General features: G+C 44.5%; 2 protein-coding genes across 4 annotated transcripts in view; both read right to left on the reverse strand.

The window, feature by feature from the left end:
* Positions 1–1,983, reverse strand: part of LOC110497850 (fibroblast growth factor receptor-like 1) — a 46,279-nt gene extending 44,296 nt beyond the window's left edge. The window contains exons 1-2 of the mRNA XM_036954811.1: positions 1,601–1,983; positions 779–875 (exon numbers count right to left, since the gene is read on the reverse strand). Coding sequence (XP_036810706.1) covers positions 779–842 — 64 coding nt within the window. The 5' untranslated portion in view covers positions 843–875; positions 1,601–1,983. The remainder of the gene's footprint in view (positions 1–778; positions 876–1,600) is intronic.
* A 954-nt stretch (positions 1,984–2,937) lies between these two features.
* LOC110498351 (lateral signaling target protein 2 homolog) overlaps positions 2,938–24,682 on the reverse strand; it is a 61,484-nt gene continuing 39,739 nt past the window's right edge. Inside the window, exons 3-14 of one of the 3 annotated variants that reach the window (XM_036954813.1) lie at positions 22,972–23,109; positions 22,471–22,673; positions 22,285–22,374; positions 21,961–22,050; positions 21,771–21,872; positions 20,137–21,567; positions 18,612–18,710; positions 18,083–18,246; positions 5,702–5,812; positions 5,443–5,538; positions 5,225–5,328; positions 2,938–5,122 (exon numbers count right to left, since the gene is read on the reverse strand). In XM_036954813.1, the coding sequence (XP_036810708.1) occupies positions 4,991–5,122; positions 5,225–5,328; positions 5,443–5,538; positions 5,702–5,812; positions 18,083–18,246; positions 18,612–18,710; positions 20,137–21,567; positions 21,771–21,872; positions 21,961–22,050; positions 22,285–22,374; positions 22,471–22,673; positions 22,972–23,109 (2,760 nt within the window). In that variant the 3' untranslated portion in view covers positions 2,938–4,990. Of the gene's footprint in view, positions 5,123–5,224; positions 5,329–5,442; positions 5,548–5,701; positions 5,813–18,082; positions 18,247–18,611; positions 18,711–20,136; positions 21,568–21,770; positions 21,873–21,960; positions 22,051–22,284; positions 22,375–22,470; positions 22,674–22,971; positions 23,110–24,682 lie in introns of all 3 variants that reach the window. The other 2 variants (XM_036954812.1, XM_036954814.1) reach the window with 2 other exon arrangements.

The raw sequence follows: 24,682 nt of genomic DNA on the forward strand, positions 1-24,682 counted from the left end.
CTTTCAAGCTCTACTGAGCTGTTCTGGACATTTTCAGCCGTTGATGACAGGTGATATTGTGGAAACCATACGCATAATTATACTATGTGTTCTGCATTTGTCTAACATCCTCAATCAATGCAGGCAGTTTTCTGACCCTGAATCAAAGCAGTAACACACTACACTGGTCATGGTCGTACACACACGCACACACAGAGACGTGATGCTGAGAAAGTACGGTCCCTGGACCAACCCCGGGAGAGCTGGACTCTTACACCGACTTGTGTTCTTTCACCCTGGGAAGCTGATGGATGTTTTTGTTTGGCTTAACTGTGGTGAATGTACACAATGTACACACAGTCACACACACATGGCCATGACTGAAAAGATCACACACGGGGGGGGTTGGCTTTCTCTCTATTTCACCACTGTTGATTTTGGGTTCTGTTTAGATTTTTTTTTTCTACTTTTTCCCCTCTCTTTTCCCCTTACTTCTCAGTGTGAAGAAGTTAGAGCCAACTGAGATTTTCTTCATGTAAACAAAAAGCAACAGCGGTTAACCTAACTTAGACGAACCGATTTATCTGCTAATATTTCACTAAAACGATTGGACACTACTGTGTAGGCAAGAAAGCAAGAATGAAACCCACTGGGCAGCGGCGTCAATTCAACATCTATTCCACGTTGGCTCAACTGAATTTCATTGAAATGTGGAAACAATGTTGATTTAACCAGTGTGTGCCCAGTGTGAAGTCAAGTTACGTTAAGGAGAAAAATATCCTAAAGATGTATTACTCACCCCTTGCACAGTCAGACAACAGAACAGACTCAAAGATGAGCAGCATGATCTTGAGGACTCCCATCCTGAGTGAAGACAACTTAATGTTCCCCCAACTCTAAAAGACATATGGTAAAAAAAAAAAAAAAACTCAGGCCTTCCAGATTCTGTAACTGCACACTGCAGAACTCGCATCCACCCCCAGGGAAAAGCAGTTTGCCTCATTAGATGATATGGAAAATCTACAGTAAATGCTCTGCTTTGAATTTCCATATGTCCTTCAAGTCAGACTACAAGGCCATAGTGGAACTGAAATGCATGGGGATTTCTCTTATAAATTAAAATGCATAGAGGAGATACACACATTTCTAAAAAAAAATAAAATCATAGGATTGATCGATAAAATAACATTTCTAGCCTGTGTTAGTATATTTATCTATTCTTTTCAATAAATATCTGTGGTCAATATGGTGCAAACTCATTTAAGTAGTGCTGCTCTCACAGATTGCCCCCTCTGATAAATGAATATACAAGTAAAATGTATATTTATTATCTGAAACATAGCTGTATTATATTGTATAATTGTCACCATTAGCATTCATGAAATACCGTATAACATGTTACCATAGTCCATACATAGGCTATCTAAAAATTCCACATCATGTAAAATTAAATAGTAATTATTCATATAACTGTAAGCAATCAGTTGTTAATAATACGTAGCCATTCATGTCTTAAATTGAAATATATATTTCTATGAACTATTGCGGACAATATAATCGTATGAACAAGGTCATATGCAGTACATATTATGCACAACAATGTTGACTCTGAATTACATACCTGACGTTTACAGTAAATTAAGTTAACCTCGTATCAGCCTCTTCATTAAAAACGGGCAAACCATTCTCATAGAAGTCTGCACGGTCTCCATTATTTATTAGTGGCCGATTTCACCGACCGCTCTTGAACACAACTATAATGATCGCGGACTGCCTGTAGATCGGTCTATGGAATGGAAAAGCTGAAATCAGTCGAGGCATACAATCAAATGCGTCCATTAATCACAGATGGGTATCCATTTAAATGTTGCATTAAACTTCGACAAATTGGAAAAAATAGTTCGTTTTTAAAGTCTGTTTCCAACTGGTGTTTTTTAAAGTCTGTGTCCAACTGGTGTTTACAGTGGACTCTACTTCACATCCCACAATAATTACGGAGGGCAGAGATAGTTGCCATCCCAGTTCAACTTTTGACCAATCACATACAAGGGCTGGATAAATCTATCAAAATGAACACTATCACAATCCAATCGCTTAGATCACACGAGTAATTTATAAAAATGGTATATGCCTCAATTTAAATTGCCGAGGGTCACCCCTGTAACAGATCTATGATAAGTTTCATACCCAAATCCTGACCTTGACCATCACGAGGAAACAATACCGATCTTAGATCGCTATTTAAAAGGCAACTTTAATCCTACCCCCAGAAGAACAGACAGACAGACCCACCATACCAGTCATAGTGGGTCTAACAATATCCATATATGTTTTCAGCAATGCTTATCACATCCCCTTGTTAGGGGTGTTACACTAATGTACTAAGGATAACATAGCTACATTTTTCAGACAGCAGGTAATGCTGCATGAAATGAATAGGTGCTGCCACCCAGTGGGACTGGGATGTAATCTCACCTGAGAACGTGACAAGAGGCCAAGAGGCAGGGAACGTTTGTCTGGCTACCCAACCACATCGCTCTGGCCAAATGGCGTTTATAGGGTGTGCACTAGTTTCCACAGCCATATATCACAGAAATTCGTGAAACAAAAAGTAACTTTTTTTGTTTTAGTTTAATATTAGGCATACGGTTAGCAGTGTGGTTAAGGTTAAATGTGAGATTAGGTTTAAGAATAGAAATGGTTAGAAATAGGCGGAGTTTATGACTTTGAGGCTGTCGTGATCGATAGAGCAGCTGAGATACATTCAGGGTCTTCAGGCAAGGGTAGCGTGCTCCAATGACATGAAATCCCTTTGGATCAAGTTGTGTGTGATTGATGCTGTGCACACAAGAGTCAAGACCATATCAATGACGAGTTGACATAAATGTCACAACTGCCTGAGAAAATAAGACGAACATGAATGGATAGTAGTAACACAGAAATTAGGATACGCACTTATTCAAAGGAAAAAGTCATTTAATTTTAATTTACATGGCATTTCAAATTAATAACATTATTTCAGTTTTCCCAAATGTTTCACATGGCTCTTATTACTGAAATATGCTAGCCTTTACAAAATAACAAGCTCTGAAGTAATAGGATACACGGTCCTTGAATTACCGCACCATACTGAAAAAGTAGTAATAGATTTATAGATTTACAATTTCATTTAGTTTATAAAACAATTGCGTAATTTTAAGGTCTTTACATTTTCCGCAATACAAATAAACCGTGTAGAAGTATAAAGCGATCTAGACAAGATAAAGCCTGAGAATTAGCTTATAAATCAGGGCAGATTTGATATAACTGGCGCAGCCGTGAAGCGTAGAAGGCCATGGTTGTTTGAGCCAGTTATGTCAGATTGACCATTCCTCTATTCACATCAACTCAAACACATTCTCCATTGTAACCTAGATGATGGTGAAGCTTTCCCTCCACATCAGAAATGACTCGAGGGAGCAGGCAGAAATCATGATGTAAGAGTAGAGGAAGTGGTTATCTACTGGGAATAGTAATACTTTGTGCAGAGAGTTATGGGGATAATGTATAACCAGGTAAGGATGAACAAAACAGTCTAGTTTCAATTTAACTTACTATCTGTAACATATTCTAACTGATCTCCCTACAGATCACATATGTTTCTGCAACAGCAGCAGCAGCTGGCATGTAATTTAGATCATGAAAATGGACATCAATGCTTAGTGTAGTAGTAGAGGTTCGTCTCGGTTTTGGTGAATCCTGTCTAGAAAAGTTTGCTATCAGTGTGACCCCTGGGAGAGTTGAAATATACTTAAGATAAATGTGTTTGGCAACAACATACACAGAGGGAAAAACTATATTGCACAATCAGAAGGAAACAAAGCTGCCTTGACCAACTGATGGGAGACAGGTATCATAAACCTCTAAATAGTGGTGATATGCACTCCATGATTCTAACAATCAATTAATATAGATACTGATGTGTGGTAGGAGGTTAAAATCTCTCTCCACCAGAGGGCATTAAATGCCTGAGAGAGTGACTGATGTGACCATGTCAATCTCAGAGGTTGAGGAGTAGCATGTTAAAGATGGGATGAGAAAAAGCTTTTTTTTTTAATAAACATTGTATGTTGTGACTGTAAAAGCAAATGGGCACAGCCCACATTGTCATTAAAGGCCAGCTAATCTTTGTGTCCTTTGACACAGTCGATAAAATACAAATCCCATATGAAATTAAATCACAAATTAAATTGCCGTTAAAAACATTGGCAAACTTCCGTGGTAGGAATCAATACATAAAATCTATTTTTTTGTTGCTTCGCTATTTAGGTAGCCTGATGAGGATTGCTTTCCCCTCCTCATCCTCACAGCGTCAGGAATTACATGACAAACTAAAATTAAAACTTCTAGAGCCATTGCGGCCAAACAAGCGAGATCAGTTGTGCGGAGATCATCACTATCAACATAATTATCCTTATTTACATGTTTATTATGACTTCCATTCTTTAACGTAATCGGAGCCCTGTCAGAGCTCTGGCACAAGTGTGGGAAGCCCGCTAAAGCATAGGACATGATGTCAGAAGGCCTTTGTTATACACAAGCAATAAAACAGAAAAGGCTTTCTCTCCCTCTTCAGCTGCAAATATTCCCAGAAGCTGTTCCTAAAGCACTGGACCGGTCCAGAGTAGCCTGTTCAAAACCCTACTTCCAGTTTTTTCTTCATCTGCCTCTATAGGCAGGCAGGCAGGCAGGCAAGCAGGCAGGCAGGCAGGCAGGCATCAGTGAGTCAGGAGGAGGACAGCATAGCATTAGGCCCTTTGGTTCCCTTTCAGGCAGCAGCAGCATCTCAAAAACAACAGAAAGGGTCTAATCATAGTTTATGCGCCTCCACATCCGACCTCGTTCCATCTCTCTGCCCTCTCATCCATGTCCTCCTTATTCCAAAGCCTTGCCTTGCTGTGCAGTGTGATGAAGATGATCGATAAGGTTGCTCTGGGGGGGGGGGGGGTGAAATCGGTTGATACAGCAGGGGTCAGATGCCAGTCTTGTCACTGTAGAACGGTGTGACGTGGAACATGTAGCAGTGCGTACACACCCTGACGGCCTTCACCTGGCCGTACCGCGGTAACGGGGCTGAGTGGGAGGAGCAGCGAGAGCAGAAAATCTAAAATGACACAGAACAAACAAGGTACATTTGATTGCTCTTCATTTATTTGATGTAGTATAGACAATTCTAAAGGAGATCTGTTCAGGTGTTTTGTGTTACCTTGCCACAGCTCCTACAGTGGTGCTTTCTGCGAATGACGGTGAAGGGGGCCTTACAGGTGATGCAGGAGTCACATTCCTCATCAGGAACCCAGTCTGGGGGATCTACAGGGGAAAAGCAGGGGCACATTAATAGTGATGCTTGTTTATATGAATGTAACACTGTGTGCATGCACGTCATGTGTGTATGTGTTTTAAGGAGAAAAGAGAGGTGCTGACCTTCAAACTGTCCCTCCAGGGCCTTGGCTGCCAGCTCCGAGGAGGAGATGGTCTCCTGACAGAGAGAACAGTCCTCCAGCACAGCACTGCGAAGCCCTGGACATGTTGCACCACCACACAGAGCACAGCCGTGCCATTACAATTAACATTACCATCACAGACAAACACACTGGAAGAACTACACTAAGACACCTGACATTACTGCAAGTTAACCCTGATGTAAAGATAAAAAACCTAAACAGAAGCATCTGTTCCTCACCCTTCTCCTTGTCATTGTCCCCCTGCTCAGAGGTAGCCATGACTTCAAACAGTGTCTTCAGAATGCTTCGAAGGTCGGCGGCATAGTTTGTCTGCAGCTGGTCAGCAACACCTGGAGGTCAAGGGGTCAAGAGGAACCAATGACATTATTATTAATTGTTTTTATTAGGATCACCATTAGCCGACGCCAATGGCGAAATCTAGTCTTACTAGGGTGCAACACAAAGAAAAATACATTAATGACAAAAGACTTTATAATTCACATATATTTAAAAACAATAACATGTAGTGTGTGTGTGTGTGTGTGTGTGTGTATCTATCAGTTACAAATACGTCACATGGGGGAGAGGCGTTGCTTTATTTGTTTTTTTAAACCAGGTTTGCTGTTCACTTGCGCTGTATGAGATGAAATCATGGCTCTGTATAATATTGTAAGTTTCCTTGAATTTGACCTGGGGACTGTGAAAAGACCCTTGGTGGCATGTCTGGTGGGGTAAGTGTGTGCATCAGTGCCGTGTGTAAGTTACTACACAAACTATTTGGAATTTCCAACACATTGTTTCTTATAAAAACAAGAAGCGATGCAGTCAATCGTTTCTCAACTCTTAGCCAAGAGAAACTGGATATTAGCCCTCTGATTACAATGAAGAGCAAAACATGCCACTCTGTTCTAGGCCAGCTGCAGCTTAACTAGGTCCTTCTAGTATAACTGGACAATAATCAAGATAGGATAAAACTAGAGCCTGCAGGACTTTCTTTGTGGCGTGTGGTGTCAAAAAGCATAGCATCTTTTTATTACAGACAGACCTCTCCCCATCTTTACAACCACTGAATCAATATGTTTTGAACATAAGTTTACATTCGAAGGTAACGCCAAGTAATTTACTCGCCTCAACTTGCACAACAGTCACACCATTCATTACCAGATTCAGCTGAGGTCTAGAATTTAAGGAATGATTTGTACCATATACAATAATCTTCATTTTAGAGATGTTCAGGACCAGTTTATTACTGGCCACACATTCTAACTGACTGCAACTCTGTTTAGGCTTGCAGTGATTTCACAAGCTGTGGTTGCTGATTTGTATTGGGTTGAACCATCATCGTGGACATATAAGCTTTGTTAAATGCCAGTGGTAGGTCATTGGTAAAAATAGAAAAGAGTCGAAGGGAGCTGCCCTGGCGATACACCACACAATGAACAACGGTGTTGGAGGAGATGGCTGCCGTTTTACGGGCTCCTAACCAATTGTGCTATTGTGTGTGTGCTTTTTTGCATTATTTGTAACTTATTTTGTACATAATGTTTCTGCCACCGTCTCTTATGACCGAAAATACCTTCTGGATATCAGGACAGCGATTACTCACCTCCTACTGGACAAATATCTTTTCTTTAACTAGTCAGACGCAAAGGATTTACTTCAGACACCCAACAAGGCCAGTTTGCAATCATTGGATAGCAAACTGGACGAGCTTCGATAAACACTATCCTACCAACGGGACATAAAGAACTGTAATATCTCATGTTTCACAGAGTCGTGGCTGAACGACAACATGGATAACAGTTGGCTGGGTTTTCCGTTCATCGGCAAGATAGAATAGCTGCCTCCGGTAAGTACAAGGGGTGGCGTTCTGTGTCAAATTGTCAATAACAGCTGGTGCACAAAATCTAATATTAAGGAACGCTCAAGGTTTTACTTGCCTGAAGTAGAGAATCTCATGATAAGCTGTAGACCACACTATTTATCACGAGAGTTATCTATATTTTTCATAGCTGTCTATTTACCACCACAAACTGATGCTGGCACTAAGATCGCACTCACCGAGCTGTATAAGGCCATAAGCAAACAAGAAAACCGGGGAGCCAAGTGGCCGGGGACTTTAATGAAAGGAAACTTAAATCCGTTTGACCCAATTTCTACCAGCATGTTACATGTGCAACCAAAAGAAGAAGAAAAAACAACAACTCTAGACCACCTTTACTCCACACTCAGAGACACGTATCAAGCTCTCCCTCACCTTCCATTTTGGCAAATCTGACCATAACTCAATCCTCCTAATTCCTGTTTACAAGTAAAAACTATAGCAGGAAGTACCAGTGACTCAATCAATACGGTGGTCAGATGACGCAGATGCTAAACTACAGGACTGTTTTGCTAGCACAGACTGGAATATGTTCTGGGATTCTTCCGATGGCATTGAGGAGTACACCACATCAGTCACTGGGTTCATTAATAAGTGCATGGATGATCCCCACAGTGACTGTACGTACATACCCCAACCAGAAGCCATGGATTACAGGCAACATCCGCACTGAGCTAAAGGGTAGAGCTGCCGCTTTCAAGGAGCGGGACTCTAACCCGGAAGCTTATAAAGAATCCCGCTATGCCCTCCAACGAACCATCAAACAGGCAAAGTGTCAATACAGGACTAAGATTGAATCCTACTACACCGGCTCCAACACTTGTCGGATGTGGCAGGGCTTGCAAACTATTACGGACTACAAATGGAAGAACAGCCGCGAGCTCCCCAGTGACACGAGCCTAAAAGACGAGCCAAATTACTTATATGCTCGTGTCGAGGCAAGCAACACTGAATGCAGGAGAGCACCAGCTGTTCCGGATGACAGTGTGATAACACTCTCCTTAGCCGATGCGAGTAAGACCTTTAAACAGGTCAATATTCACAAGGCCACAGGGCCAGATGGATTACCAGGACACGTCTCTGAGCATGCGTTGACCAACTGGCAAGTGTCTTCACATTTTCAACCTGTCCCTGACCGATTCTGTAATACCAACATGTTTCAAGCAGACCGTCATAGTTCCTTTGTCAAAGAAAACCTGCCTAAATGACTCCCGACCCATAGCACTCACGTCTGTAGCCATGAAGCGCTTTGAAAGGCTGGTCATGGCTCACAACACCATTATCCCAGGAAACCTAGACCGACTCCAATTTGCATACCGCCCCAACAGATCCACAATGACGCAATCTCTATTGCACTCCACACTGCCCTTTCCCACCTGAACAAAAGGAACACCTACGTGAGAAAGCTATTCATTGACTACAGCTCAGTGTTCAACACCATAGTGCCCTGAAAGCTCATCACTAAGCTAAGGACCCTGGGACTAAACACCTCCCTCTGCAACTGGATTCTGGACTTCCTGACAGGCCCCCCCCCCCCCCCCCCCTTCTTTGTCATTTGTGTCAGTGCAATACATGTTGAGTGCCCTTTTCTCTATAAGCATGCTGAAAGTCTGTTTTCGGGCAAACAATTTTTTACAACAGTTTGCTAAGAACTGGCAGCAAGGTTGGCTGTTAGAACCAGTCAAGGCCACAACCCATTCTTGGGTAGCGAAATTACTTTTGCTTCCCTCCAGGCCTGGGGACAAAAACTTTCCTCTAATCTCAGATCAAAGTTATGACATAATATACTGTAGGAGTGGCTATAGAGTCAGCTACCATCCTCAGTAGCTTTCCATCTAAGTTGTCAATGTCAGGAGGTTTGTCATTATTGAGCTATACTTTTTCCACCTCTCCCACACTAACTTTAAAAATTTAAACATACGCTTTTTTTTCTTCCATTATTATTATTATTTTTTATACATGAATAGAATGCCACACTGTTCATTGTTGGCATTTTCTGCTTAAGTTTGCCAACTTTGCCAATAAAGTAATCATAAAAAAAAATTGGCAACATCAAATGGTTTTGTGATGAATAAGCTTTCTGATTTGATGACCAATGGAGTTGAATTTGTCTTACAGCCCATAATTTCATTTAAAGTACTTTCCCCCCCATCATTCGTTATATCATTGACCTTGCCTTCATAATACAGTTACTTCTTTTAATTGAATTTAGTCACATAATTCAGCCAGTCAGATGTGCAGCCAGACTTATTAGCCACTCCTTTTGGCCTATCTCTTCCAACCACACAGTGTTTCAAGTCCTCATAAATCCATGGAGCCTTAACAGTTCTAACAGTCACTTTAACAGGTGCATGTTTATCAATAATTAGAAGAAGCAATTTCATAAATGAATCACGTGCAGTGTCTGGATGCTCCTTATCAAATAACAGAACAACAAAAATATACACTGCTCAAAAATATAAAGGGAACACTTAAACAACACAATGTAACTCCAAGTCAAATCACACTTGGGAAATCAAACTGTCCACTTAGGAAGCAACACTGATTGACAATAAATTTCACATGCTGTTGTGCAAATGGAATAGACAACAGGTGGAAATTATAGGCAATTAGCAAGACACCCCCAATAAAGGATTGGTTCTGCAGGTGGGGACCACAGACCACTTGTCAGTTCCTATGCTTCCTGGCTGATGTTTTGGTCACTTTTGAATGCTGGCAGTGCTTTCACTCTAGTGGTAGCATGAGACGGAGTCTACAACCCACACAAGTGGCTCAGGTAGTGCAGCTCATCCAGGATGGCACATCAATGCGAGCTGTGGCAAGAAGGTTTGCTGTGTCTGTCAGTGTAGCGTCCAGAGCATGGAGGCGCTACCAGGAGACAGGCCAGTACATCAGGAGACGTGGAGGAGGCCGTAGGAGGGCAACAACCCAGCAGCAGAACCACTACCTCCGCCTTTGTGCAAGGAGGAGCACTGCCAGAGACCTGCAAAATTACCTCCAGCAGGCCACAAATGTGCATGTGTCTGCTCAAATGGTCAGAAACAGACTCCATGAGGGTGGTATGAGGGCCCGACGTCCACAGGTGGGGGTTGTGCTTACAGCCCACCACCGTGCAGGACGTTTGGCATTTGCCAGAGAACACCAAGATTGGCAAATTCGCCACTGGCGCCCTGTGCTCTTCACAGATGAAAGCAGGTTCACACTGAGCACATGTGACAGACGTGACAGTCTGGAGACGCCGTGCAGAACGTTCTGCTGCCTGCAACATCCTCCAGCATGACCGGTTTGGCGGTGGGTCAGTCATGGTGTGGGGTGGCATTTCTTTGGGGGGCCGCACAGCCCTCCATGTGCTCGCCAGAGGTAGCCTGACTGCCATTAGGTACCGAGATGAGATCCTCAGACCCCATATGCTGGTGCGGTTGGCCCTGGGTTCCTCCTAATGCAAGACAATGCTAGACCTCATGTGGCTGGAGTGTGTCAGCAGTTCCTGCAAGGGGCCCGCCCGTTCCCCAGACCTGAATCCAATTGAGCACATCTGGGACATCATGTCTCGCTCCATCCACCAACGCCACGTTGCACACAGACTGTCCAGGAGTTGGCGAATGCTTTAGTCCAGGTCTGGGAGGAAATCCCTCAGGAGACCATCCGCCACCTCATCAGGAGCATGCCCAGGCATTGTAGGGAGGTCATACAGGCACGTGGAGGCCACACACACTACTGAGCCTCATTTTGACTTGTTTTAAGGACATTACATCAAAGTTGGATCAGCCTGTAGTGTGGTTTTCCACTTTAATTTTGAGTGTGACTCCAAATCCAGACCTCCATGGGTTGATAATTTGATTTCCATTGATCATTTTTGTGTGATTTTGTTGTCAGCACATTCAACTATGTAAAGAAAAAAGTATTTAGAATATTTCATTCATTCAGATCTAGGATGTGTTATTTTAGTGTTCCCTTTATTTTTTTGAGCAGTGTATAAACTCAGCAAAAAAAATAAAGGTCCTCTCAACTGCGTTTATTTTCAGCAAACTTAACATGTGTAAATATTTGTATGAACATAAGATTCAACAACTGAGACATAAACTGAACAAGTTCCACAGACATGTGACTAACAGAAATGGAATAATGTGTCCCTGAACAAAGGGGGGGGGGGGGGGGGGGGGGTGCAAATCAAAAGTAAGTCAGTATCTGGTGTGGCCACAAGCTGCATTAAGTACTGCAGTTTCATCTCCTCCTCATGGACTGCACCAGATTTGATAGTTCTTGCTTTGAGATGTTACCCCACTCTTACACCAAGGCACCTGCAAGTTCACCCTCCGATCCAACAGGTCCCAGACGTGCTCAATGGGATTGAGATCCGGGCTCTTTGCTGGCCATGGCAGAACACTGACATTCCTGTCTTGCAGGAAATCACGCACAGAACGAGCAGTATGGCTGGCGGCATTGTCATGCTGGAGGGTCATGTCTGGATGAGCCTGCAGGAAAGGTACCACATGAGGGAGGAGGAGGTCTTCCCTGTAATGCACAGAGTTGAGATTGCCTGCAATGACAACAAGCTCAGTTCGATGATGCTGTGACCCTCCACCTCCAGATCGATCCCGCTCCAGAGTACAGGACTCAGTGTAACGCTCATTCCTTCGAACATAAACGTGAATCCGACCATCACCCCTGGTGAGACAAAACCGCGACTCGTCAGTGAAGAGCACTTTTTGCCAGTCCTGTCTGGTCCAGCGACTGTGGGTTTGTGCCCATAGGCGACGTTGTTGCCGGTGATGTCTGGTGAGGACCTGCCTTTCAACAGGCCAACAAGCCCTCAATCCAGCCTCTCTCAGCCTATTGCAGACAGTCTGAGCAAATCAAATCAAATGTATTTATATAGCCCTTCGTACATCAGCTGATATCTCAAAGTGCTGTACAGAAACCCAGCCTAAGACCCCAAACAGCAAGCAATGCAGGTGTAGAGCACTGATGGAGGGATTGTGCGTTCCTGGTGTAACTCGGGCAGTTGTCATCCTGTACCTGTCCCACGGGTGTGATGTTCAGATGTAACGATCCTGTGCAGGTGTTGTTACACGTGGTCTGCCACTGCGAGGACGTCCCGTCTCCCTGTAGCTCTGTCTTAGGCATCTCACAGTAAGGACATTGCAATTTATTGCCCTGGCCACATCTGCAGTCCTCATGCCTCCTTGCAGCATGCCTAAGGCACGTTCACGCAGATGAGCAGGGACCCTGGGCATCTTTCTTTTGGTGTTTGTCTAGAGTCAGTAGAAAGGCCTCTTTTAGTGTCCTATGTTTTCATAACTGTGACCTTAATTGCCTAAAGTCTGTAAGCTGTTAGTGTCTTAAAGACCGTTCCACAGGTGCATGTTCATGAATTGTTTATGGTTAATTGAACAAGCATGGGAAACAATGAACAATGAAGATCTGTGAAGTTGGATTTTTACGAATTATCTTCCTGAAAAGGGGATGTTTCATTTTTTGCTGAGTTCATAATCCACATAGCTAAATATTTAGCTATGATCTCTTACACAGTATTTTAGGCCCAGCTTTCCAGAACCTGGGCTTTCCTGGATACAACCACTACATTATGATCCCTGCATCCACTGGGAACGGATACAGCTTTAGAACAAAGTTCTACAGTATTAATACAAATATGATCAATACATGTGGATGATATAACTCAAGTAGCATTTGTAAACACCCTGATAGGTTGATTAATAACCTGAACCAGATTAGAAATCTTGAGCGGCCAGCATGATGAGCGGCGATCTTGATGAAAACCAGTCAATATTCAGGTCCCCAAGAAAGTAGACCTCTCTGTTTACATCATATACACTATTAAGGATTGTACACACAGACATTATCTAGGTACTGACTGTTAGCACTTGGTGGCCTATAGCAACATTGTAAAATAATAGGCTTCAATGAGACTGGTGAACCTGAAACCATAACGCTTTAATAACACTTGACATGAGATCTTGTCTAAGCATTACAGGGATATGGCTCTGAATATATACAGCAACACCTCCCCCATAGGCATTCCTGTCTCTTCTGTAGATATTATATCCTTGAATTGCTACTGCTGTATCATGCAAGGAATTATCTAAGTGAGTCTCAGAAGTGGCTAATATATGAATGTTATCTGATGTTATCAAATTAATAATTTCATGAACCTTATTACAAAACGTTAGGAATACCTTCCTAATTTTGATTTGCACCTCCTTTTGCCCTCAGAACAGCCTCAAATCGTCGGGGCATGGACTCTACAAGGTGTCGAAAGCACTCCACAGGGATGCTGACCCATGTTGATTCCAATGCTTCGAACAGTTGTGTCAAGTTGGCTGGATGTCCTTTGGGTGGTGGACCATTTTTAGCCCTTTCCTGGGTAGTTTAATCAGAAATTGAAATAAAAATGGAAAAGAACAAACAAAGCAAAAAATAAAAACAGCATTCAATCAATCAGTTTGTGTGTGTAATTGTGTGTGTGCTGGGGGGTTGAAGCTACGAAACAACATGCTTGGCTCTCATCCCTTCCAGGCTTTTGGGAGGGAGGGTGGACAATAAGACTGTCACAGTGGATGTAAGTAATGTCCCCACGCACTTTGGCAGCTTTCATGGCTGGAATAAGTTATTTCCTCTTCTGGCGCACTGCTTCAGGATAGTCCTCGTTGTCCTCAAACGCCGTCCAGGTCTTGTGTGGAGATTTTGCAATTTCATCCCCAACAATATTGTTCCGACTTGATTCTCCCTCAAGATAAATCAGATTTCTCCGTCATTGTTATCATGGATTCACATACACAACTGATGTCCTCTCTCAATGACTTACAGATTGCGGTCATCTTGCCGTTCTCTTCTTTAAACTCATCGAGCTGACACTGGGAGAACTGCTAACTGTTCTTCAGGTCCTGGACCTCTCTGGTCAGATAACTAATAAAAGAATGGACTGACTCCACCAGTATTTGGACAAAATGGCTTCAAGTTCTCTTTTTGTTGTAAAATTTGCTTGTAGAACAATTTTTGTCCTCAACGGTACTCCCACCGGCTTTGGTCTTTGTCATGGTAGTAATGTGGGCTACTTTGTTACTCCTCTCAGTTCCAGACAGGGCAGGTCGCAAGGCAGACGGAAACAGCAGAGATTCAAAACAGTCACTACCGGGACAATCCGTAATCCTAGCTGAATGGGCTGTGGGGTGTGTACAAGCTGCTAAGAAAACCTGGCTAGCTTGATAGCTAGCTAACTAACGTTACTTAGACGCTAGGCTAGTGTCAAGGGAACAATGATCTACTGCTCTGGAGCAAAATAGACCTGCTATTCTTCCATGTAATACATTGAACGCCCTACACCGTGATGGTGAATAAATAAGTCCATTAATTCATACAGGATACCGGGTGCAACTGTGGTGCATATGAGAAAAGAGAAAAGCCAAGTAGGCTAGTGCATTGTGGAATACAGTGTAAAGCCGTTGGAGGGTGTTTGGAGTACAGATCAGTAAAGTAATAAAAGTACACTTAAATTTTATTTTGGAGTCAAAGTATTAATAACAAAATAAACAAACATGAGCAACATAGACTGATATACCCCATCAAACTACAGCTATACCCTTGGAGCGAGAGACCACTATCTGTTCTTGGATCCCTATTGTTTTGCAGCCTCTTGGTGATGTCATTCAGAAACACAATGTCAATTTTCCCTGTTATGCAGACGACACACAAGCTGTACGTTTAGATGTAACATGGTGCAATCCCAAAATTGCTTACCCTGGAGGCGTGTGTTTCAGACAAGAGGAAGTGAATAGAGGAAAATGTTTTACTTTTAAACTCAGACAAAACAGAGATGCTAGTTCTAGGTCCCAAGAAACAAAGAGATCTGCAGTCAGTCCTGACAATGAATCTCGAGGGTTGTACAGTCTCAAATAAAACTGAAGGACCTCAGCGTTACTCTGGACCCTGATCTCTACTTCAATGAACATATAAAAATGATTTAATGACCAGCTTCGCATGTCATCTTCGTAACATTTGAAAATTCGGAAACTTTTTTGGCCAACTTTGATGCAGAAACGCTAATCAATGCTTTTGTCACTTCAAGATTAGACTACTGCAATGCTCTACTCTCCGGCTACCTGGATAAGGCACTAAATAACCTTCAGCTAGTTCTAAATTAGAGGTCGACCGATTAACCGGAATAGCCGATTTCAAGTTTTCATAACAATCGGAAATCTGCATTTTTGGACACCGATCATGGACGATTACATTGCACTCCGAGGAGACTGCGTGGCAGGCTGACTACCTGTTATGCGAGTGCAGCAAGGAGCCAAGGTAAGGTGCTAGCTAGCATTAAATGTATCTTATAAAAAACAATCAATCTTAACATAATCACTAGTTAACTACACATGGTTGATGATATTACTAGTTTATCTAGCTTGTCCTGCGTTGCATATAATTTATGTGGTGCCTGTTAATTTATCATTGCATCATAGCCTACTACGCTAAACACGTGATTTAAAAAGCGCATTCGCGAAAAAAGCACTGTTGTTGCACCAATGTGTGCCTAACCATTAACATTCAACACCTTTCTTAAAATCAAAACACAAGTATATATATTTTAAACCTGCATATTTAGTTAATATTGCCTGCTAACATGAATTTCTTTTAACAAGGGAAATTGTGTCACTTCTCTAGCGTTCTGTGCAACAGAGTCAGGGTATATGCAGCAGTTTGGGCCGCCTGGCTTTTTGCGAACTAATTTTACGTAATTATGACATGACAGTGAAGGTTGTGCAATGTAACAGGAATATTTAGACTTAAAACGGTTCCGTATTTCACTGAAAAAATAAACGTTTTATTTTCGAAATGATAGTTTCCGGATTTGACCATATTAATGACCTAAGGCTCGTATTTCTGTGTTTTATGTTATAATTAAGTCTATAATGTGATATTTGATAGAGCAGTCTGGCTGAGCGGTGGTAGGCAGCAGCAGGCTCATAAGCATTCATTCAAACAGCACTTTCGTGCCTTTGCCAGCAGCTCTTCGCAGTGCTTCAAGCATTGAACTGTTTGTGACTTCAAGCCTATCAACTCCCGAGATTAGGCTGGTGTAACCGAAATGGATAGCTAGTTAGCAAGGTGCGCGCTAATAGCGTTTCAAACGTCACTCGCTCTGAGACTTGGAGTAGTTGTTCCCCTTGCTCTGCAAGGGCCGTGGATTTTGTGGAGCGATAGGTAACGATGCTTCGAGTGTGTCTGTTGTCGATGTGTTCCTGGTTCGAGCCCAGGTAGGGGCGAGGAGAGGGACGGAAGCTATACTGTTACACTGGCAATAGTAAAGTGCCTATAAGAACATCCAATAGTCAAAGGTATATGAAATACAAATGGTAGAAAGAGAAATAGTCCTATAATTCCTTTAATAACCTCAACCTAAAACTTCTTACCTGGGAATATTGAAGACTCATGTTAAAAGGAACCACCAGCTTTCATATGTTCTCATGCTCTGAGCAAGGAACTTAAACGTTAGCTTTCTTACATGGCACATATTGCACTTTTACTTTCTTCTTCAACACTTTGTTTTGCATTATTTAAACCAATAATCGGTATCGGTACTGAAAAATCATAACCTCTACTCTAAATACGGCTAATAGAATCTTGTCTAGAAACCCCCAAAATATCATATTACCCCAGTGCTAGCCTCCCTACACTGGCTTCCGCCGATTTGGTTCTGCCTTACACTAGTCACAAAACGCAAGGCTCCTTCTAAGCAAACAGCTGGTCTCAACCTCAGTCGTTACTGAAGACTCATCTCTTCAGTATGTCCTATGATTGAGTGTAGTCTGGCCCAGGAGAGTGAAGGCGAATGGGCAAGGCACTGGAGTGACGAACCACCCTTGCTGTCGCTGCCTTGCCAGATCCCTTAACTCCACTGGGATTCTCTGCCTCTGACCCTATAACGGGGCCGAGTCACTGGCTTGCTCATGCTCTTCCATCCTTCCTATCCTCGGGCTCGGGTGGGGAGATCTTTGTGGGCTATACTGGGCCTTGTCTCAGGGTAGTATGTTAGTAGCCTGGTGTGGGGGCTGTGCTTTGCCAAAGTGGGTGGGGGTTACCCTTGTCCGGGGGTAACGTTGGTAACGTCCCCCGACCCACCAGGTCTGTCTCCTGTATCTATGCTGCAATAGTCTTTGTGCCGGGGGACTAGAGTCCGTCTGTTATATATGGTGTAATTCTCCTGTCTTATCTGGTGTCCTGTGGGTTCTTAGATATGTTTGCTCTAATCCCCCCAGAGAACCTGAGGCCTAGGACCATGCCTCAGGACTACCTGTCCTGATGACTCCTGCCTGTCCTGGCCCCCCACACACATACTGTCTCGACCTCTAAATACTCAGCTGAAATGCCAACTGACATTAACTCCCGAGGTGCTGACCTCTTGCACTCTGTACAACCACTGTGATTATTATTTGACCCTACCTGTCTTCTATGAACATCTTGAAGAACGACCTGGCCTTACCGGTCACGTACTCTTATAATCTCCACCGGGCACAGCCAGAAGAGCAAGCCTGGTTACCATCTTGGTTGTTTCCTAGATTATTGACTTTGTAGGGAGTTTTTCCGAGCCACCGTGCCACTACATCTGCATTACTCGCTCTCTGGGGTTTTAGGCTCGGTTACTGTACAAGCACTTTGTGACAACTGCTGTTGTAAAAAAGGGCTCTATAAATACATTTGATTGATTGATTAAGAGACATACCCGATATGCAGACGAAGAGGCGGTGGATGAGGTCACTGCTGCTGTGGAAGCGCGAGCGGATCTTGTTCCTGGCGGCCATCTTAGCAGCCTGCAGGGCCACCTGGATTTCACGATGGTCCAGATCCTCTGACGTCCCCGAGCTCGTGGTCAGACTGCTGACAGGGCTGGAGCAGACAGGGGGAGCGCACATGCAGAGAGAGAGAGAGAGAGAGAGAGAGAGAGATGGAGACATACAGTGAAGGGAGATGGAGACAGAATGGAGAGAGGGGCAGGGGCGGGACAGTCACATTCATTGTAATTCTTATCAACACACAACACTGCTCACCAGCATATTGTGTACTGTAATGAATATGCATTATACAATAGGGGTTGTGTTTGATTTCAATCTCAAAGTGAGTAATGGGTGAAATAGAGATGTTGATGGGAAAGATTTATGACCATAAGCTGTAACATAGGGATGTATGAAACAGAAACACACACACACACACACACTACAGATACAGCCGCTCACAAATGGGTCAGCGGTTACCTGGCTGTGTAAGCACTGCTGGACAGACTACATGTGGTGACAGACACACTCTCACAGTCACTACTGGAGACTGAGCTGAGAGGAGAGTCCTGAAAAAAACTGGGAATAACAAAAAAAGAGGAAAAGCTAAATAATTAAATCAAAAATAAACTGATAACAGATGGGCAATATAAAATAGGATCTGTGAATGTTACGCTACAAGAGTAGCATAAAGCAAAGTGCAAATAGTAAACAGAACATAAAACTGGATGACAAGATGTGGACTAAATTAGCCAGAGACCAGACGTGAAGGAAGTTCTTTCAAAAGAGATAAATTACTAAGGTAAATGACTGTTGTTGAAGCCTACCTGATATGAAACGGAGCCCTAATAACACATCACCCAAACACCACATATATAGCACAGTGCATTCTGAAAGGATTCAGACCCCTTGACTTTGTCCACATTTTGTTATGTTACAGCCTTATTCTAAAATTGATTCAATTGCCCCCCCCCCCCCCCCTTATCAATCTACATATAATACACCATAATGACAAAGCAAAAACAGATGTAAACATTTTGCAAATGTATTAAAAGTAATACAAATAAATAGCTTCTTCACATACAATTCCAGCCAAAGTTGACACACCTACTCATTCCAGGGTCTGTCTTTCTTTGTACTGTTTTCTACATTGTAGAATAACAGTGAAGACAAAACAATGAAATAACACATATGGAATCATGTAGTAACCAAAAAAAGTGTTAAACAAATCAAAATATATTTTAGATACTTCAAAGTAGCCACCCTTTGCCTTGATGACAGCTTTGCACACTCATGAGAAACAAGATTCTCTGGTCTGATGAAACCAAGATTAAACTCTTTGGCCTGAATGCCAAGCGTCACGTCTGGAGGAAACCTGGCACAGTCCCTACGGTGAAACATCGTGATGGCAGCATCATGCTGTGGGTTTCTCAGTGGCAGAGACTGGGAGACTAGTCAGGATCGAGGAAAAGATGAACAGAGCAAAGTACAGGAGAGATAATTGATGAAAACCTGCTCAAGAGCGCTCAGGACCTCAGGCTGGGGCTAAGGTTCACCTTCCAACAGGACAATGACCTTAAGCACACAGCCAAGACAACGCACGAGTGGCTTCGGGACAAGTCTCTGAATGTCCTTGAGTGGCCCAGCCAGAGCCCGGAATCTAACATCTCTGGAGAGAGCTGAAAATAGCTGTGCTGCGATGCTCCCCATCCAACCTGACAGCTTGAGAGGATCTGCAGAGAAGAATGGTAGAAACTCCCCAAATACAGGTGTGCCAAGATGGTAGCATTTTACCCATGAAGACTTGAGGCTGTAATCGCTGCCAAAGGTGCAAATGTGATATTTAAGTCTAAAAACCTGTTTTTTTCTTTGTCATTATGGGGTATTGTGTATAGATTGAGGGGGAAAAACAATTTCATCCATTTTAGAATAAGGCTGTAACGTAACAAAATGTGGAAAAAGTCAAGGGGTCTGAATACTTTCCAAATGCTCTGTATATTCATACCTAGTGTTCTTCTTGATCTCTTCCTTGGACTCACTGTCTGCCTCTCTGGTCCCCGTCCTGTCCCTTCCCCCGCTGGCCTGAGGCCTCCTCACTGTCCTGCACTGGTGGGAACAAGGTTCTGGGGTTCCCCTTACCCCAATGGGGCTCCTGTTCTGGCCCAGGCACTGCTGAGGCCCCGGGGCCACCACCACCAGGCACTTGTCACAGTGCTGGTCCCCTTCCTCCACCCCTGGAGCTGGCTGTGAGGAGCAGCGAGAGGGGGGAGAGTCCCCTTTCCCATGTAGGTTGTGTCCTGAGGAAGCTAGGCGGCAGGCAGAGGACTGGATGACAGAGCTGTGGGGCTTGCAGTGTTGGTCCAACCCCAGACCCATTCCCAGCCCTGTGGTGTCCATAGTGAGGGTGTCATCATGGCCGACCTCACAGCTGCCGCAGCAGACACAGGAGTTGAGCAGGCAGTTTGTGGCCACCAGGGGGGCGCATGGCTCTGTCTCTGAGGAGGAGAGGGGTCGGGGCAAGAGCAGCTTGTCCACAGCCATCTCAGTCAGGCTGGGGGAGTGGGGGTTGAAAATGACGGTGGCCGATAGCTTCATCCCTCCCATGCGGTGTGCGATGACCTCAGCAGTTTCCACCCCCTCCAGGCCCACCTCCCAGCCGTTAGTGTAGGGCAGGGGCTCCCGGCCAGGGCTAGGACCGGGTCGCTTGGTGCTGGGGCACTGTGAGGGCTGGCTGTGGGGCTGCTGGGACAGATCTGACTGGGCTTCAGTGGGCCATCCATTCCTGGATGAGTCGGTAAGGGGGCCAGGCCTGCTGGGCTGAGGAGAAGAGGGCTGAGGGGCGAGGTTAGAAGGCGAGGTTAGACGACTGCTGGTCACAAGGTCCCCTCCTGCATCCAGGTCCTCCATGAAGAAGACTCTGTCCTCCTCCTCGTGGTAGAGACCTGTCCTGCCCTGGCCCACCAGCACCCGGATGGGGGAGGCCTCGGTGCTAGAGCCACAGATAGAGCCCCCTCTGTTGGGGCAGTGGGCTGGGGACTGGCCCTGGCTGGGAGGGGACAGCAGCGTGAACATCTCGTCCCCCACGCGGTGCACCATCATGTTGAGCTGTTCAATCTCCTCCTCATCATATTGCATGGAGCAGGCCTGGTCCGCCTCCTCCGCCTCCTCACACAGACCACCCCGCTCCTCCTCTCCCCCCCTCTCCACCTCCTCCCACTGCCTGTCCTCATCCTGGATGTGGGAGATGCACAGAGACAGCACCTCCTGCTGCTCGCTCTCAGTCGGCTCCTCCGGGATGTCACCGGTAGGGCTGCTGGATGAGAGGGGGTCTGGGGTAGGGGGAAGCTCGGGGACTAGGGGGAACCCGTCCTGAGAGATACAGAGGCTCCGCTCCAGTGTCAACAACTCCTCCTCTGACAGGGTCTGGAGCAGGTCCCTATGGGAATAACACAACCTTAATAAGATACTTAAACGCCCAGCCTAAAATAATCATGCAATGAGGATGATACTGGCCCATGATTTTTAGACTGTTTGGCAAAGTTGAATTATGTTCACAAGATTGTCGTGATGGTTCAGAGCTATTTTCTACCTATGATTAAACACAGAGGACAATCTATACGTGCATCCTCTTAACAGTACCTGATTTTCTTCAGTAAAGTACGGAAGGGCCGGAAGAGCTCAGACATGTCCCCTGGTTTCCTATCCAGGTTGAGTGGACCTTCACCGTACACCACCAGACCACTGAGGGAGAGACCGGGGGATTACAACATGTTATTAGTATCAGAGACTTCTAGAAGACGAACAAGAGGAGACAGAAAACAACACTTACCACACAATGGCTAGTCTGGGGATTGTAAACATCAGAGCGGGTTCATAGTCATCGATCATATCTTGGCTGAGATAGCCCAGCTTGAGCGCCCTAAGATAAACACAACAAAGACGTGAGGCTGTGAAATAATATTGGACAACCACTTGACATTTTTTAGAAACCCTGCATGCATGGAGTACCATGTCTGAAACTCGCTAAACCACGACTGTCATCTGAGTACCAACTCTAACGTTACAAACCTAAAAACTCAAACCTAGCCTTCACACTCCCATTGCTATTCCCTGTGACATGGTTCGTCTCCCCCCCCCCCCCCATACAACTCACCTCTCCACAGTCTCACAGAAGAGCACAATCACATCCTGCTGAACATAGTATTCTCTGGGAGACTTCACAGGCACCATGGCTGATACATAGCTGACAGAGAATCATGTAAAAATACATCCAAATGCATAGTCAAATATGTTGATGATGTCCAATAGTGTAAGATGCTGATGTCCTGTCGCTACCTACCTGAGCTCAAACTCAGCAAAGAGGCTGTCGAAGTGGCGCAGCGTGTCCCTCATGCGGTCTGTGTAGAAGTTGAGGTCTCGGAGGGCCTGGTCTCGCGTGATGTTACGGACCTCCTCCAGACTATGGGTCAGGTCCTTGGCTAGAGGCCTCATGGCCATGCTCTCTATCTCCCTGTTCATGATGATGGAGCCTGCAGCCAGACACTACACGTAAAGATGAGAGAGAGAAGGGAATGACGTGTTATTTAACCCTTCTTGATCCAGGGTAGTCTCATTCAAATATTGTATCTTTTTCTTCAAGACAAACTTGTCTATGCACAAGTGGCTAACACAAGGAATAATGAGTTATACAATGATCCAGCTGACCATTACATTGTGAAAACAGATAGGAAACATGACTGTAAATGATGAATGCCTATAGTGTCAAGCAGACTAACATTCATGCAGAGTACGTATTGTTAATGTGATGTGACATGATACTGGAGGGGATACAGTACAGTACCTCAGCTCCAAACCACAGCTGTCCAGCCAGGTTGTCATGGCGAATCTCCTCTGGGAACTTGACACAGAAGTCTCTGTTGGCTCTGTCGCCAGGGATACATTCATCCATGATCTGGTTGATAACGTTCAACACATTGTCCTGCAGACACAGGGAGAGTGACAGGGATAGAGATTGACTAAATGAGTGAATAAACGTACTGAACAAAATAAAAGGGTGTCAAGATAAAATGTACTGAATGAACAGGGGCGTCAATAAGACAAATTATGTTGGTGATGAGCGACCGCAAACAAAACGCGGAAGTTTTGATCATGATGTTTCAAACTACCAGACAAACTGTCTGGAGAACTCTGAACAGGGAACAGGCTGAAAACAATTAAACAGGCCAATGCACAGAATGGTCCCATTACAGCCCTCAATCAGCCCTCAACTAAATCCCATAATTCCAGCGGTGCAGACAAACTGTCCCGCACAGTGAGAGCTAATCAAGAGCTTGTGCCGCTGGCATGTACAACAGTGCGAACAATGAGCCTTTTCTCTCCCCCCCTCTCTCTCCAGGAACAGCACTACGTCGCTGCTGCTAGCCCCGAGGAGCAAGATTAAAAAGCTTAACTACCGACTTTATTGCAGTGCTGTACTACCTACGCCGTGGCCGGTTCCCAGTGCCCCCACCAGCCCAATGCTCATCTGGCCATTGTCCTGTGTGCTACACTAAAGCTTGGCCTAATCTTGAACACCATCAGCCTCTCATCGCACAACATGACGATGTTGAGATGATACCTACACTAGCAGAAGATAGATGGAGAGCTTGCTCGCTCTACACGCCTACCCTCTAAGTTGATGCTTTGCCAGGAAAAGAGAAAAGAAGAAAGAGCAATCTTTTCCACTGGTGCATTCCATGCTGTGAGAGCAACTATGCCAACATAACATGTGCAGCTTGGCACCTCTGAGGCCCACGGCCATCAAGAAGAGCTCCTAACAGAAACGTTAGGGTTCGAGAGGACAACTCTCCACCGTCAGACCACCTGGCTTCCATTCGGGGGGTCTCATGTATATGTGGTATTATTAAAGCATGCTGGTAACATGGTGTTCCTTGTCTCAATGAGGTAACCTACATCAAAATACTTTTATAACTATGGGAGTTAAAAGCCTACCTGACAAGTATCACATATATTACGCGTTAAACCGCATTTTGTTTCACAGAAATATTAGTGTGGAAGCAAAACACTAGCTGAGAGAATAAGAGGCCGTGTTGTGTCCCTGAAGCACTTATTTTCTTTCAGGGGAAATATGGAACGAGCCAAACCAGGATTGATGATTCTCAGTCGCTGAAAACATCCTGCAGTCCAGCTAAAAGCCTTTGGGTTTATGAAGCACAACATGACGCAAAGCTAACACACAGTACTTCCCGGCGTGGTCAATTTAAGGTGATAATGACGCGAATACAAAAACTCTGCAGAGAGAGAGATGGCGGGAGAAGGGACAATGAGAGCGTGGAATGGAGAGAGAGAGATGGCGGGAGAAGGGACAATGAGAGCGTGGAATGGAGAGAGAGAGATGGCGGGAGAAGGGACAATGAGAGCGTGGAATGGAGAGAGAGAGATGGCGGGAGAAGGGACAATGAGAGCGTGGAATGGAGAGAGAGAGATGGCGGGAGAAGGGACAATGAGAGCGTGGAATGGAGAGAGAGAGATGGCGGGAGAAGGGACAATGA

The sequence above is a fragment of the Oncorhynchus mykiss genome, chromosome 19 (assembly GCF_013265735.2).
Source record: "Oncorhynchus mykiss isolate Arlee chromosome 19, USDA_OmykA_1.1, whole genome shotgun sequence".
Classification (NCBI taxonomy): Eukaryota; Metazoa; Chordata; class Actinopteri; order Salmoniformes; family Salmonidae; genus Oncorhynchus; species Oncorhynchus mykiss.